Source organism: Punica granatum, chromosome 5 (genome assembly GCF_007655135.1).
Source record: "Punica granatum isolate Tunisia-2019 chromosome 5, ASM765513v2, whole genome shotgun sequence".
Classification (NCBI taxonomy): domain Eukaryota; kingdom Viridiplantae; phylum Streptophyta; class Magnoliopsida; order Myrtales; family Lythraceae; genus Punica; species Punica granatum.
In genome coordinates, this window is record NC_045131.1 from 1,994,586 (window position 1) to 2,010,959 (window position 16,374).

The 16,374-nt window shown below is 38.8% G+C and overlaps 2 protein-coding genes across 2 annotated transcripts; both read right to left on the bottom strand.

Moving 5' to 3' along the window:
• Positions 1–5,440: 5,440 nt before the first annotated feature.
• Positions 5,441–7,619, bottom strand: LOC116209214 (L-type lectin-domain containing receptor kinase IV.1-like). Its single transcript, XM_031542801.1, has one exon. The coding sequence runs from the start codon at positions 7,616–7,618 to the stop codon at positions 5,579–5,581; it is 2,040 nt and encodes a 679-aa protein (XP_031398661.1). The 5' UTR covers position 7,619; the 3' UTR covers positions 5,441–5,578.
• Positions 7,620–13,373: 5,754 nt separating this feature from the next.
• LOC116209213 (L-type lectin-domain containing receptor kinase IV.1-like) lies at positions 13,374–16,048 on the bottom strand. The gene is made up of 2 exons (XM_031542800.1): positions 15,175–16,048; positions 13,374–15,003 (listed from the first exon to the last, which is right to left on the bottom strand). The coding sequence occupies exons 1-2, from the start codon at positions 15,926–15,928 to the stop codon at positions 13,886–13,888; spliced, it is 1,872 nt and encodes a 623-aa protein (XP_031398660.1). The 5' UTR covers positions 15,929–16,048; the 3' UTR covers positions 13,374–13,885.
• Positions 16,049–16,374: the final 326 nt, after the last annotated feature.

Sequence of the window (16,374 nt, forward strand, 5' to 3'; positions counted from 1 at the left end):
TCCTTCTGGGGATATGCTCTACAGACAGCTGCTCTCATATTAAACAATGCTCCGTCGAAATCAGTTGAAAGGACACCATATGAGATGTGGTATGGGAAACGTCCCAAGATGTCTTTTCTAAAGATATGGGGTTGCGAAGCTTATGTAAAGAGATTGTCTTCGGATAAGTTTGGCCCTAAATCGGACAAATGTTACTTCGTGGGGTATCCTAAGGAAACTCGAGGATACTATTTCTATAATCCTATCGAGGGCAAAGTGTTTGTCGCTCGAACTGCGGTATTCCTTGAGAAAGAGTTTCTCTCCAAAGGAACTAGTGGGAGGAAATTAGAACTTGGGGAAGTTCTACCACAAAATGACATTGACCAATCGACGGGCGATGTTTCAGAACAAGTACCACAAGTTGTTGTGGCACAATCTTCTACACAGGTGACACAGGAGCCTCGTAGGTCTAGTAGGATACGTCATGAGCCCGAGAGATATGGATTTATCGTGACTCAAGACAATGACGTATTGCTCATAGATAATGATGAGCCTACAACCTATGCGGAAGCCGTAATAGGCCCTGACTCTGAGAAATGGCTGGAGGCCATGAGATCTGAGATGGAGTCCATGTACACTAACCAAGTATGGACTTTGGTTGATCCACCTGAATGGGCAAAACCCATTGGGTGTAAGTGGGTCTTCAAGAAGAAGACTGATATGGACGGTAATGTGATTACCTTTAAGGGCCGACTTGTGGCAAAAGGTTTCAGACAAGTTCATGGTGTTGACTATGACGAAACCTTTTCCCCGGTAGCTATGCTTAAATCCATCAGGATCTTGCTTGCAATTGCAGCTTATTATGATTATGAGATCTGGCAAATGGATGTCAAAACTGCTTTCCTGAACGGGAAGCTCCTCGAGGATGTGTATATGACACAACCTGAGGGTTTTGTCGATCCACATAGTGCCGGAAAGGTTTGTAAGCTACAACGGTCTATTTATGGGCTGAAGCAAGCTTCTAGGAGCTGGAATCTTCGTTTTGATGATGCAATCAAAGAGTTTGGTTTCATTAAGAATGAAGATGAACCCTGTGTTTACAAGAAGGTTAGTGGGAGCGTAGTGATCTTCCTGGTGTTGTATGTAGACGACATACTTCTGATCGGAAATGACATTCCTTCCTTACAGTCTGTGAAGACTTGGTTGGGAAGGTGTTTCTCTATGAAGGACTTAGGCGAAGCTACCTATGTGCTAGGTATCAAGATCTATAGAGATAGATTCAGGAGACTGCTTGGCCTAAGTCAGAGTGCATACATAGATAAAGTGCTTCGGCGTTTTAGCATGCATGATTCTAAGAAAGGGTCGCTGCCTATGTTACATGGCATAAGCCTTTCGAAGGCTCAGTGTCCTTCTACTCGAGAGGAGAGGGACCGCATGAATAGGATTCCATATGCGTCAGCTATTGGATCCATCATGTATGCTATGTTATGCACTCGATCAGATGTCTCGTATGCTTTGAGTATGACGAGTCGATACCAATCAGATCCAGGTGAAAGACACTGGATTGCAGTAAAGAACATCCTTAAGTACTTACGAAGGACTAAGGAGATGTTTTTGGTATATGGAAGCGAAGAAGAGCTCGTTGTAAGAGGTTACACCGATGCTAGCTTCCAGACCGATAAGGACGACAGTAGATCGCAGTCAGGGTATGTGTTCTGCCTGAATGGAGGTGCTGTGAGTTGGAAGAGTTCCAAACAGGAGACAGTAGCCGACTCTACCACAGAGGCCGAGTATATTGCTGCTTCTAACGCTGCAAAAGAGGCCGTTTGGATTAAGAAGTTCATAAAAGAACTTGCTGTGGTTCCTAGCATCGCAGACCCAGTGGATCTCTATTGTGACAACAATGGAGCCATTGCGCAAGCTAAGGAACCTAGGTCTCACCAACGATCCAAACATATACTCAGGCGCTTCCATCTCATTCGCGAGATCATCGACAGAGGAGATGTGAAGATATGCAGAATACCAACAGATGAGAATCTCGCAGATCCACTTACGAAGCCTCTTGTGCAGCGCAAGCACGAGGCTCACACTAGATCTATTGGCATTAGACAGATGCCAGATTGGCTCTAGTGCAAGTGGGAGATTGTTGGGAATTGGTGTATGCCCTAGATGCAATCTATCATCAGTTCTGTAATATGACATGTATTTCATTATATTACAAGGCATATCTGTTATTGTGTAGATTGCGCTAAATATGATTTTACACAATAATGTCCTTGGAATAGTAGGTTCAATAGGCATCAAGTGTGACTTGATTGTGAGATCCTATAATTACTGAACATTATTCCTAAATGTCCATAGTCAAAGTATTATCGTTAATTAGGACAACGATAATACGGTTAGATTAGTGTAAGTGTTGATTGATGATCAAATCTCATAGGTCATGGATATGGAGATATCAAATCACACCACATGTATACATTAAGAGTAATGTGTATAGGACTGATCCGCCATGAGATTGCTACATGGGTTGTTACGTGACTGTCATTAGCATATCTCAAAGTGACTATAGTGTAATGGCCCTTTGACTTGAGGTCACCATAGATTCCTACATGTAATGTCATATACTTTGATACTGTCAAACGCCACTGTAACAGGATGGTTATAAAGACAGTTATTGGGTATACCACAGAGCATGGAGAGGAATGTGAGTGATCAAGATAGGATTTGTCCCTCCTACGAAACGGGAGTGATATCTCACGGCCACTTGGTGGTTAAGTCTAAAAGTGTATGCATACCCAAATGAGTCGATATAATGATATCGAGCTCATTTGTTCTGATAGACTTACCCGGTAAACCAAGAAAGAGAGATATTGAGCCATACAAGGATGTCATCGACCATGCCTTGGGCTCAATAGAGATATAGAGGACAATGGATTATATTACACGGTAATATAGGTCACGAGGTTCGTCGAGAAATTGACTTTTAGATTACTTGAGTAACAGTGATGCATTGCTAGATGCCGCTCACTGTTTGTAATATTGAAATAGAGATTTTGATATTACTGTCAACGTAATTGGGAACCTACAGGGTCACACACGACGACTAAATTGACGAGATATTTTGAAACAAATAAAATCGTCTAATAGAGATTAGATGATTTAGGTGCGACCAATTAATCGGATATTTAATGAGATTAAATTTACCGATTAATTAGACCCGATTTATTTGATTTAATGGTGTGCTAAGTGGCTATTTTTATTGAACCACTTGGAGTCTATTATATGGTAACACATGGGCCAATTGTATAATGACACTTAGCCATGCACTTGGCTCTTGAAATTCTTAATTTCTCTTATCCCACATCGGTGGGACAAGCAAATTGCCCCATCCTCAAGCCTATATATATGTGTATATATATGGCAGTAAGTATGGGTAACAGGGTATGCATATATACGTGATATATATGTATGCATAAGTATATATATAGATATATATAAAACGCACTCATATAAGTGCTCAGATATAGATAGTGCGTGCATATGTGTATGTATATAATAATTTGGGTTGAATTGTTCAATCCAAATTAGGTCCATTAGTCTGAAAAATTTCGGGTGTCGCATTAGTGTTTCTTTCGAGTGTTGGTCGCTAGCACCGCCGATCTCGAAGACTCGTCGACAAAGTCGGTGTGGACACCGGTAGAGGCGTCACGCGTGGGACGCTTGGTCGACAATTTTAAATATTCCAGGTACGCTTTTATTTACTCTTATTCTTCTAGTAGGTCTTGGAATTAGTTTCACGGGTAGGAAATTTTGAATTTCTGTTCCTTTTTCGCTTCCGTTGCGCCCCGTGGAACTAGCAATAACAAAAACTAATCAGTCATTATTAGTGCAAGATAAAGTCGATGCAAAATACTTTTCACAATTATACCAAAAACATGATCTCGAGAGGGGAAAAAACGAAAAACAAGATCAAAATCCATGAAAGTACGATATACTGATGGAGATACATATCAGTAAATGTCAAATAAAATACCAACAGCCACTTGTGCCATGCGATAGATGGTTTTTAGTTTTAGTCATCAGTAAAGTACCTAGCTACGGTGACGGCACTATGGTTCGTCAGCAAAAAAAGGGTATACTGACGGATTTCAAATTTTCGTCAATAAAAACTAGCTCCAGTGACGGCACCATTGTCTGCAACAATGATATATATTGACGGATTTCAATGTCGCCAGTAAAAACTAGCTGATAGTGATGGGAACTTCCATCAGTAGAAAAACTTTCACTAGATGGCAATTAGTTTGTAGTGAATTTCAAAGTGAAAATCATAAACACTTGTCTCTTTAGAAATTATTAGAAACAATAGTACAGAAAATCTGTTCTATTATGAAAATTTTTAAAGAATAGGTTTTCAAATTTGATATATATATATATATATATATATGAGGAAGTAATATTTTTTGAAATCAATAAATATAAATATATAAAAGGCTATAGACAGAGTTTTTGCAATGAATTTTACTTCTCAATTTTAAAGTAAAAAGTATAAACACTCGACTATTTAAAAGTAATTTAAAAACATCAGTAATTAAAATCTAACCAAATAATAACATTTAAAGAAATGGAGTTTCAAATTTTATATATGTGTAAATAAAATAAAATATTTGTAATAAAAAAGGCATTGTTAGCATCTGCGCAAGATAAATTTATTATTGAAAGTATTACGCATATGGAAATATTGAATTTCGAGAAATATGTAATTTTTTTCGGTTATAAGAAAGACCTATAGATAGTTTCATTGGGTATCGAACCTGAGACCTCTTGATTACCAAGCGAGAGGTGCGTCACTGCGCTATACCCTCTCTTGATGAAATATGTAATTTCAAACATACTATACTCAACCAGTGACCAAATTCAGTTTGCTTTCCAGTTCTAATGCTTGAGTGGGAAAAGTCATTTTATTTCACTATGAGATTCAACAAATATTGCATATATATACATATTTAAATTTTCGAAATTAATGGATAATATCATATATAAATTTTGAGTTGCGCTACGATGTCGGAACTCCATGCGCTTTAATTCTTTGAATTTTCTTTTTAATTTCATCTTAATAAAATTATTACACTTATTGTCATATTGTCATTCTTGGATCAACGTGTAGTGACACGGCAGTTAATCGCTTGCCATGTCTGTTTCTCCATATTTAAACAAGAGAGAGAGAGAGAGAGACAGAGACAGAGACAGAGAAGAAAACGTCTCATACAGAAGATAGATGAGAAATTTCTTGGAGAGCCTTTTTTCTTTTTTTGGATGAATGGTAAAAATTATTGTTCTTGGAGAGCTTATTATCTAACAGGCTCATCTATTCTGAGAAGAAACTCAACTTGTGTGAAAATAAAACGGCATGTAAATATATATGTTATAAGCTGCTCTGATAATTAATATCGACCTAAAATGAAATCAATTTAGTTATCTGCTAGCCATGGACTGCTTTATTATGTGTTAACCTTCACTGTGGCATAAAATTAGGAGCATACAAAAGTATGAACAGACCCAGATATCTTCACAACACCTTTATTATGGGAGCTCAATATTATCTCTCACTAAAGAGAAGGGAATCTGCAATAGAGGAAGAAACTGAGAATGCCTTGTCCGTTGAACAAGGTTGCGACCTAACAAAATCATCGAATGCCTCTTGATGTGCGAACCTTACCCTACTCGAATGAAAACTGATCAGGGAGGATGATAAGTCCTGCATTGGCAGGTCTGCTTCCAAGTACTGTACCGCTTGACGCATCGTAGGCCTCGCACCAGGCACCGAGTGAGAGCATACCAGGCCCAGCATCAGCGCCAGCTCAACTTCCTCGGCCACAAAGTCTTCACCCAAGTTCGGGTCCCTCGCCTCCAGAATCTCTCTTCCTCTGCTCCAGTAGGAGAACACCCAGTCGACCAAGATCACGTCCTGAGTCCCTCGTGGCTCGATCGGCCTCCTTCCAGTAGCCATCTCAAGGAGGAAAGCCCCAAAACTGAAGACATCGGTGGTCTTCGTGGCCTTGCTGGTCCTGGTATGTTCAGGAGCAAGGTACCCTAGAGTCCCCATGACTTGGGTGCTCTGAGGATCAATCCCGTGGTCATACAACCTTGCAAGCCCGAAATCTGCTAATCTCCCGTTCAATTCAGCATCAAGAAGAATGTTGCTTGCCTTAATGTCGCGGTGGATCACGACCTGGTCCCACCCTTCGTGGAGGTACAGGAGTCCTGAGGCCACACCCTTTATGACCCTAAACCTTTGGGTCCAATTGAGGGTGACTTTTGGCTGGTTGAAGAGGTACTTGTCGAGGCTCCCATTCGGCATGTAATCATACACCAAAAAGAGCTCACCCTTCCTCCGGCAATATCCAAGAAGTGCGACTAGGTTCCGATGCCGGAGGTGACCAATGCTGACTATCTCCGCGACAAATTCCCGCATCCCTTGCCTGGAATCATGAGAGATCCTCTTCACAGCGACCTCGGTGTTTGAAGTGGGCAGCACCCCTCGGTAGACCCTCCCAAAACCACCTGCACCTAACAATCCCTGGTCCCCGAATCCCCTCGTGGCGATGTACAGATCCTTGTACTTGAACCGGTGGGGCCCATACTTGAGTTCCCAGTCTTCAAGAATCTCTGCAAACTTCCTCTTTCTCCTAATGTAAGAGACCAGTCCCAAGATTAACACGGAAATGGAAAATAAGCATATTATGGGAACTGCGATTGTCAGCAGCTTAGAAGTCGGCTTCTTTCCTATTTGGGGAAGGTTAGGAAGCTCAGACAAAGCAAGCCCCTCTAACTGTCCATTCATCTGGAAGCTCCAGCCGAGAATGTAATGGGAACTTGTGAATGAACCCGTCGATGATGAGAACCCAACAAACATGGTCTTCTTAACGATTGGTGAGAGATCTAGCGATAGGGACAGGAGAGGAATGCTCGGTCTAGCAGCGTTAAAGGGCGCTAAAGTTACATTAATTCTCTTCTCAGTCCCGTCATAGTCCACCCAGACTTGCATAGGTCGGCCGCTGATAAGAGTCAGGTTTTCAAATTTTCCAGCACCACCATCAGGGTAGTACCCTGCTGGAGCAGCGTGGGCAGAGACCAGGCTGTTGATGTCGATCCCGACATGATTATTGTTGATGTCCTGGAACTCAGTGCTCTCTATCGTGTCCAGCTCGATGGCAAACACATGGTTGGTAGTGTTCCCATTACTGGTCGCATTAAAGAGTCCAAGGTACTGGCTTGGAAGGCTCCCGGGAAAGCCCATCTGGGGGGCGGCCAAGAAGGCGATCCCATGGCCACGGTTTGGGTTCTCGGAGATGAGAGCAAACACAAACGTGGTACAGAAGGAGAAGACCGAGCCTTCCGTCCAGTTCTTGAAGGTTATTGGGTGGGGATAACATGCATGGCTAGTACTTTGGTCTGATTCATTTGTCAGTCTGAGCAGGCCATTCGGAGTGATCTCTGCAATTCCATCGAGGTCTAGGTCAACTGGCCGGAAACCGTTGAACGTGAATCCAAAGCCTTGGCCTGATCCAAGTCCTGCTCGGAGAAAAACCAGCGCAAGGAGGAGCTGGGAAATCATGGTGTGTGCTAGAAAGGCCATGGAAGAGAGTAGAATGGGTGTCTTTATTAAAAAAAAAAATTATTGATAAAAGGATAATAACTTTTATCATTAAAAAAGCATCAAGAAGGTGCAAACATACATGTACAAAAGGTTAAAATAACCAAATGTACAAAAACGAAACCAAAGTCAGAGGGTAGCCGAATGAACATTCTCATCAACGAGTAGGCTACCATTCAATCAGAATGGGTCTCTTTATTGAGTTCCCTCTTCGAGGATCAGTTTCAGAATCGCACCTGAACTATATCGTGGAGCTGCTGGATATGCTTCTGATTAGGCATGAAGAGGAAAGTATATATGTTTTAAGTATCTATTTATATAGTGGATCATGAAAATTTAATTTCAGTGAAACAGCCTTCCTTATGCCCAAAAAAAAAATCAAAGAAACAAAAAATTTTAAAAGATCATTTTAGATTCAGTGAGGTTCCAAGTTCGAATCCTTGGAATAAAAGAAAATTCACATCGGGAAAGTTTTACCATTCAATGGATCAATCTGACTATAACTGGATTAGTCGAAACTCATTGGGATTCCGGATACCAGTGTGCATGCCAAAAAAAAAAGACTTGTCATGTGTTGAAGCAAGAATGGGATTACTGGTAATTGAATTGAGAAATTTTTCCACATTTGTCTAATCAAAGGTTTAACGTATGGAGAACGCTCCAATATTTGTGAAAAATCAATTGGTTTATTGCCAACTTGGTCAATATGATCCATTCTCTGGCTTCCTTTATTCCTTTCTAAAAGTCGACACGTTTCTTTTACTTGAAAGAAAATTCTATTTAGGAAATTATTGACGGAGTTGATAAGAACACATACATATAGTCAGAACATGTGCATTTTACTAATTTTGGTGCCAGGAGAATAATAATAGTAAACATTAGTTTTATTTTTTTTATTACGCACCATCTGGTATTTAAAAGTCTAATAAATCCATCTAATTCAGGATAAAGTTAGGTCGGCTCACTATGTGTTTGGATTGAGGGGAAAGGGAGGGGAAAGGAATAGAAGGAAAGGAAAGAGAATATTTCACCTTGTTTGGATATAAGAATTTAATGGAGGGTAAGGGAAATGAGGGTTAAACTTGCACCTCCTTTCACCTCCAATACCTCATTTTTTTTCAACCCCGATTTAGCATTGAATGGAGGTGAAATGTTATTAAAAAATTCGGATTTATTGAAAAGACTAAATTATCCATCTTCTTTTTGCTAATAAACCCATAAGAGGGACAATATTGTCATTTAATTTAAATTTCTCTCATTTCCCTCCATTTTCTTTATTAACATACTAGTCGCGAAGCTCGTGTATTGCACTGAATAGTATACCAATCTGAAAAAAAAATATATAATTAAGAATTAAAAGGAAAAATTCATTCGAGAGTCAAAAGTAAAACAAAAATAATAAAATAAACAAACAACATTCTTTACGTTTAATAGCAGATGAACTTACTTTTATGAGAGTTTGCGTATAGGGGTAGACTTTCAAGAGATAAAAGTTACATCACCAATCTTGAGAAAGAATATGGAGGAAAAATAAAAAATTACAATAAAAATGAGAGAAAAAATCAAAACATAAATTTAATCAACTCAATTGCATCTAGGGATAGACATATGTTTCGAGAGCTTGCGTCTAGTTATAGATGTATTATTTGAGAGCTGAATATGCTATGAGTATGATAATTTCTATTTATAACTATTATGTAGAATATATATAAAATATAATATGATTCGTTTTTCTTTTATGGTTAACAAATCGGATTTATTTTTTGAAAAGAAAATATAATTCATATATATCTATAAAAACATACAATTTATTTACACTTTTTCCAAACGTATATACTGAAGGTTGTTTACGTAACCATATATTAAGTATATTTATATTATGTATAAATAAATATATATACCAATATATACTTATTTTTATGTTAATATTGATGTGATGAAATATTAACTTTTATTTTAAAAAATTCAAGATAATATCTATACATACATATAATAAAATCTTCTCATTTATTTCAAATATATTATGTTATACAAATTAAAAAATTTAAAAATCAAGAAATCAGATTTTATGATGAGATACCTTCAAAAATAATTTTTTAAAATATAATTCCGAAAATATAAATAAATAAATAAATAAATAACTAGAAAATCCTTTTAGAAAATATATATGCTAATATATACTTATTTTGATGTTGATATTGATGTGATGAAATACTAATTTTAATTTCAAATATTCAAGATTATTAAATAATGTCTACACATTTAATAAAATCTTCTCATTTATTTCAAATACATTATGTTATATGAATTATAAAGAATAAAGAAATCAGATTTTATTATGAGATATCTTTAAAAATTATTTTTTATTAAAAGTAATTCTGAAAGTAAAAATAAACGAAGAAAGATCTAGAAAGTTCCTTTCAAAAAATATATACTAATATATATTTATTAAATTATACTAAAAAATGGAGCGTCCTGAGGCCATCTATTAATATATTTATATTATGTATGAATATATACTTATTTTGATGTTAATATTTATGTGATGAGATATTAATTTTTATTTTAAAAAATTCAAGATTATTAAATAATATCTATACATATTATAAAATCCACTCATTTTAAAAAATAAAAAATATAAATTAAAGTAATCAAGAAATCGGATTATATGACGAGATATCTTTATAAAATATTTTTTATTAAATATAATTTCGAAAATAAAAAAATAAAAATCAAGAAAATTTTATTCAGAAAAATCATATTGCCGTCATTAGATATCATTACAATATCCAAAAATTTTTCTAAAATTTTTTATTTTTTTAAATGGAATATTATAATCGAAAATAATTTCGAAAGATTTTGTTCATAATTTCATTTTAAAAGATAATTTAAACTTTTAAAAAATCAAAAAATCAAGAAAATTTCATTCAGAGAAAGAGCGTTCTGAAGTCATCTGGTTGGGCCCACCTTATATCTTGCTTATATATATATATATATATATATGAACAAGGCTAAAATTTCCCCTCCATTCCCTTTCCTTCCCCTTACGAAGTATATCCAAACAGGGTTAAAAATTTTTGTCCCTTACCCTCCCGTTCTTCCCTTTCCCTTTCCCTTTCTTCCCCTTCTCCTCCATTCCCCTTAATGAAACTTATCCAAACAAAATATAAATGGTAAAACTGTCTCAGTTTGAATTTTTTTCATTCACAAAACTCGACTCGAAACCTTATTTAAGAGGGAATAAGTGCCAAGCAAATTGAACCAACCTAGGTTGATAAGCATTGGTTTTATTTAGAGCTTGTTGGATAACCAAAATTAACCGCTGAAATTAATTTTGCTGCACTTAATTAGATTCAACTTGTTTGGTAAATGCAACTTAGAATGACTTAATTGATTAAGTTAAGTAAAAAAATACTATGAATGATGACTGAATCAATTAAGTAATTTTTTTACTTATTTGTGACTAAATTCACATAGCTGAGGGCCTTTTTTATTTATTGCATGATGCCCTCAAATTTTTTTTCCAATTTGCAGGTTAGTCCATCCTTTCATTCCCACACCCGAGAGAGAGGCCCCATTGCCGGTCACCACCCCTCCAGCAAGGTTGCTTGGGTCCTACAACCTCACGCAGAGGGGTGGAGCCTAGCGATGGGGCCACCATTGCAGGGAATTTTCCCGAATCTCCTCCCTTTGAAAAGAGAGAGAGGGAAGGAGATCACAACTGCGATGGCTTGTCGCTGGCTACCGCAGCCTAAGTGACGTCATCGACACCATCAATGGTCGCTTGCAACGTTGCCACGATTGCGACGAGCCACCGTAACCCATATCTCATTTCCTCTCTCTCTCTGAAGAGAGACAAAGAACGAGATCGAGCCCACTGTAGCTCGTCACCGGTCGCTACAGCCTAGGCGACGTCATTGGCGACCACTGATGGTGTCGACGACGTCACCTGTAAAGGTGGTGGCCGGTGTAGTGCCACCATTGTCCCCTCACCATCTTCGATTCGAAACAATCGATTCTTTTTTTTAATTTAATATTTCCTTTTTAAAAAATTTATATATTTGGGGTCAAATGTTGAAATGCAAAAGCTTTGGGGCATTAATGGGAGATAATATAAAATATGCTAAAAGTGGTTCACCATATTGTAATCAAACAAGATTGACTTATTCTATTAGGTTGTGTTTGATTTTAGAGTTGAGTAAAGTTGAGTTGTTGAATTATGAGAAAAATTGTGAAAAAGTAATGAATAGTTGAGAGAATTTAGTATTAAAAATTGAATTGAATGGTTAAAAATTGAAGAAAAAGGGAAAAGTAATAATTGTGTTGTTGAATTGAAGTTAAGTGGAATAGAGTTAAAATATTTTGTGAAACCAAACGGGCCCGTCACTTATTCCATGAAGTACTTAAAATTTCAACACTTAATTTTAAGTCCAAACAAATACAAATTTAGCATGTATTTATTTCAACTAAATCAAATAAGTGCTTAAAAGTTAGTTATAAGAGAAAAATGAATGGGAGAAAAAAGAAAATATGATAGATGATGGTCTAAACTACTAATCATTAAGTCAAAAATCACTTAATAAGTAAAAAAAAAATTTAACTTAATGAAATAAGTCATTTTTCATTTATTGGTGTTCTCTTTTCCTCACAAAATATTTTCTCATCTTTATCATTCATTTCATTTCTTATACATTTTTTTAACTAATTAAGTACTTAATTTTAAAATACTTAAATTTACCAAACACCACCTCAGTTTATCCAATCTGATACATGGAATTGTTGTAATCGATGTATAAATATCCCTCCCCTCTAGAAAGACAATACATTGATTAGTCATTTGCGTACATCGGAAAGGTTAACTCATAAAAGGGTACCATATGGAATATTTGTACGTAAAAGCATTAATTACATTTTAAGATGTAAAAAGTATCAGTATCGGTACTATCAAGGATTCTATTAAAATAAGATAGATGATGGACAACTTGGGAGTAACACAAACTCCATCATGATCTTTAATCATCATCAGTGATTGTCGTGATGATTGTCACCCGTGAATTATAACCAAGTCGAATAGGATCACTTGAAGGTAAATGAGAACCCAACAGTTAACGAAGATATGAAGAAAGAAGAACAAATTGAGCCAATATTCTTATGGGGAAGATGGAAGAAAAACTGCTGTGAGTAGAACCCCGGCTGTTATTGAATGGGATTCTTTCCTTGTCACGCAGACTAAAGAAGGAACAACATTATTATGAGAAATGGGGCTCTGTACAATTGCGCCCGCCGTACGTCGACCTAGAATTAAGCGGTTATGGATTCAAAAATTGAACAGTGGGACTTTCCATGTACCTTGCAATTTGGCTGGATGAAATAAATGATGTTCTACCTCCGGACACGGAGATCTGGAAATTGCGAATTCTCTGGGCTGGTAGTTGTGAGTCTTGCGACTCACAATTAATTCATCTTCCAGGACTATATGTGGACTTTGGAAAATGGGCCGACTCCTGATAATGGACTCAAAACCTTCAAGACCCCGTCATCTATTGGTTGCATAGCGTAGTGCATATCATTCACATTCATGCATTTTGATTCGAGTAAAATTTACTGTACAATTTTCAATGTTTGTTATTTTGGAAAGTTGAAATCCTCCCATTTTATAACAATCCCGGAGATGGAAAGTTGGAGGGCATGAAAACCTCACAGTCGTCATGGATAAATATCATGAAGAAAGATAATATAGATAATATGGTGATTTTTTTTTTTGGTGGGAAAACGTGACAGAAGCCCAAACAACTAAACAGTACAAAGACAGGGTGTAGCAACCTTACAAGATTCCCTAACTGTACAGAACCAAGACCATTAGAAACAGAACAGAGAAAATGCAAACCAAGAGGCCGAATGATAGAATGTCGAGTAAGTCAATCCGCACAATTGTTTCTCTCTCGAAACACATGATGAATTTGGACATCCCAATCCTTTGAGAGTACCCCCTTAATATCATGAACCAAGCGAACGAAGACCAGGACCACAGGATACAACCCTGAGGAAATCGTTTCCATCTGTATGCTTACTGTCGTCCCCGGATTCGAGGGATAAATGGATGCTTCCAAGGTATAATACATAGATTCCAAAGAAAAACTATCCTATGATACATGACACATAGTAAAACCCTGTGAATTTTACAGTGGTACAAAGGAAGCATTTAGTACAGACAATTCCAACACGAAATCTCAATGGGAGATATATCAATCATCTTCCACCTGACAGAAGTGAGTCTGCCACAGTGGACGAGGTTGAGAATCCATTGTCCAATGAGGAAGGGTGCAGCATAACACAATCATCAAATTCCATTCCATGTTTGATCCTTAATCCACTCGAATAGGTGTCAAGGGAGGAGGATAGGTGCTGTATTGGCGCGTCTCCTTCCAAGTATTGCACTGCTTGCTGCATAGTTGGCCTCACACCAGGCTCTGGGTGCGAGCACACCAGGCCCAGCTTCAGCACCAGCTCAACTTCCTGGGCCACGAACTCTTCACCCAGGTTTGGGTCCCTTGCCTCGAGAATCTCCCCTCCTCTGCTCCAGCAGTAGAAGACCCAGTCAACCAATATCAGATCCTCAGTACCTCTTGCCTCGATCGGCCTCCTTCCAGTTGCCACCTCTAGCAGGAATGCCCCGAATGCAAAGACATCTGTAGCCTTCGTGGCCCTGCCTGTCCTGGTGTGCTCCGGAGCAAGGTACCCGTGAGTTCCCACCACGTGGGTGGTCTGTGGATCGGTGCCGTGTTCATACAGCCTTGCAAGCCCGAAATCTCCTAATCTCCCATTCAATTCGGCATCGAGAAGGACATTACTTGACTTAATATCTCGGTGAATCACAATCTGGTCCCACCCTTCATGGAGGTACGAGAGCCCTGAGGCCACACCCCTTATGACCCTAAACCTTTGGGTCCAATTGAGGGTGACTTTGGGTTGGTTGAAGAGGTGCTTGTCGAGGCTCCCATTCGGCATATAATCGTACACCAAAAGGAGCTCACCCTTCCTCCGGCAGTACCCAAGGAGTGTGACTAGGTTGCGGTGCCGGAGCCGGCCAAGGCTAACGATCTCCGCCACAAATTCCCGGATCCCTTGCTTGGAATTATGAGAGATCCTCTTCACAGCGATCTCAAACTTTGAAGTGGGTAGTATCCCTCTGTAGACACTCCCAAAACCACCGGTCCCCAACAGCTCCTGGTCCCCGAATCCCCCCGTCGCGGTGTAGAGATCCTTGTACTTGAACCGGTGGGGCCCGTACTGGAGTTCCCAGTCCTCAAGAACCTCTGCATACTTCCTCTTTCTTCTAACGTAATAGAGCAATCCCAAGATTAACACTGAGACAGAGAATAAGCATATTGCAGGCACTCCGATTGTTAGCAGCTTAAAAGTTGGCTTCTTTCCTAGTTGGGGAAGGTTAGGAAGCTTAGACAGCTCAAGCCCCTGAACCTGTCCATTCATCTGGAAACTCCAGCCGAGAATGTAACTATGGGAGGTTAAGAATGAACCTGTCGAGGATGAGAACCCAACAAACATGGTCTCCTTTACGATTGTCGAGAGATCAAGCGACAGGGAGAGGAGTGGAGTGCTTGGTCTCACAGCCTTGAAGGGTGCTAAGGTTACCTCGATTCTCTTCTCGATCCCATCATAGTCCACCCAGACTTGCATAGGTCGGCCGCTGAGCAGAGTCAGGTTCTCAAATTTTCCAGCACCACCATCGGGATAGTAACCTGCCGAAGCAGATTCGGCTGAGACCAACCCGTTGATGTCAATCCCAACATGATTATCATTGATGTCCTTAAAGTCAGGGCTCTGCACCGTGTCGAGCTCGATGGCAAATACGTGATTAGTGGGGTCCCCGTTATTTGTCACATTAAAGAGTCCAAGGTACGTGCTTGGAAATGCGCCGGGAAGGCCCCTTTGGGGGGCGGCCACGAAGGCAATCCCTGGTCCACCCACAGCTGGGCCCTTGGAGATGATTGCAAACACGAACGTGGTGGAGAAGGAGAAGACAGAGCCCTCACTTGAGTTCTTGAAGGGCACTGGGTCGGGATAAAACGCGTGGCCTATCATCTGCCTTGTTTCGTTTGTCAACCTGAGGAGGCCATTGTTGGTGAATTCTGCAATCCCATCCAGCTCCAACTTAACCGATTGGAAGCCGTTGAAAGTGAACCCGATCCCTTGATCTGACCCTGCTCCTGCTTGGAGAAAGACCAACATGAGAAGAAACTCAGAAATGGTGGCCAGTGCAACAAAATCCATGTCTCTTTAGCTTGCAGATAAAACTTTTTTATTTCGAAACAAGTCTCTTTAGCCTAAATAAATAAATCTATATTTAGAATCTTTATATGTAACAGCAAATATTTATGACATTTTAAGGAGTTAGATGTATCAATAAGATGGAAGACTCTATTATTTATTAGATGACAGATGATGGATGACTCAGTACCATGAACTGCAACATCCGAGCCATTGATCTTTAGTTTGTTGTCACAGTTGTGTCGTCCCTGGACCGGCACAAGTAAATTATGACTAATTCATTCATTGTACTATGCATTTGGCCGCCTTTGTAACCGAAAAAAATTATGACTAAGTCAAGTGAGACCATTTTTTTTTCTTTTTTTTTGACCTTTTTGGCTACAAGCAGGACCACTTGTAGGTAGACAAGAGGAAGAGAAGAAAAGGACAAGAAATTAGCACAGCCTCTT

What these genes read in the sequence shown, in the direction of transcription:
- LOC116209214 (XM_031542801.1), bottom strand. Translation starts at nt 7,618, where the DNA reads ATGGCCTTTCTAGCACACACCATGATTTCCCAGCTCCTCCTTGCGCTG.
- LOC116209213 (XM_031542800.1), bottom strand. Translation starts at nt 15,928, where the DNA reads ATGGATTTTGTTGCACTGGCCACCATTTCTGAGTTTCTTCTCATGTTG. An exon ending in TGGGTTCTCATCCTCGACAG is followed by an intron (nt 15,004 to 15,174) that starts GTTCATTCTTAA and finishes TCTCTGTCTCAG; the next exon opens with TGTTAATCTTGGGATTGCTC.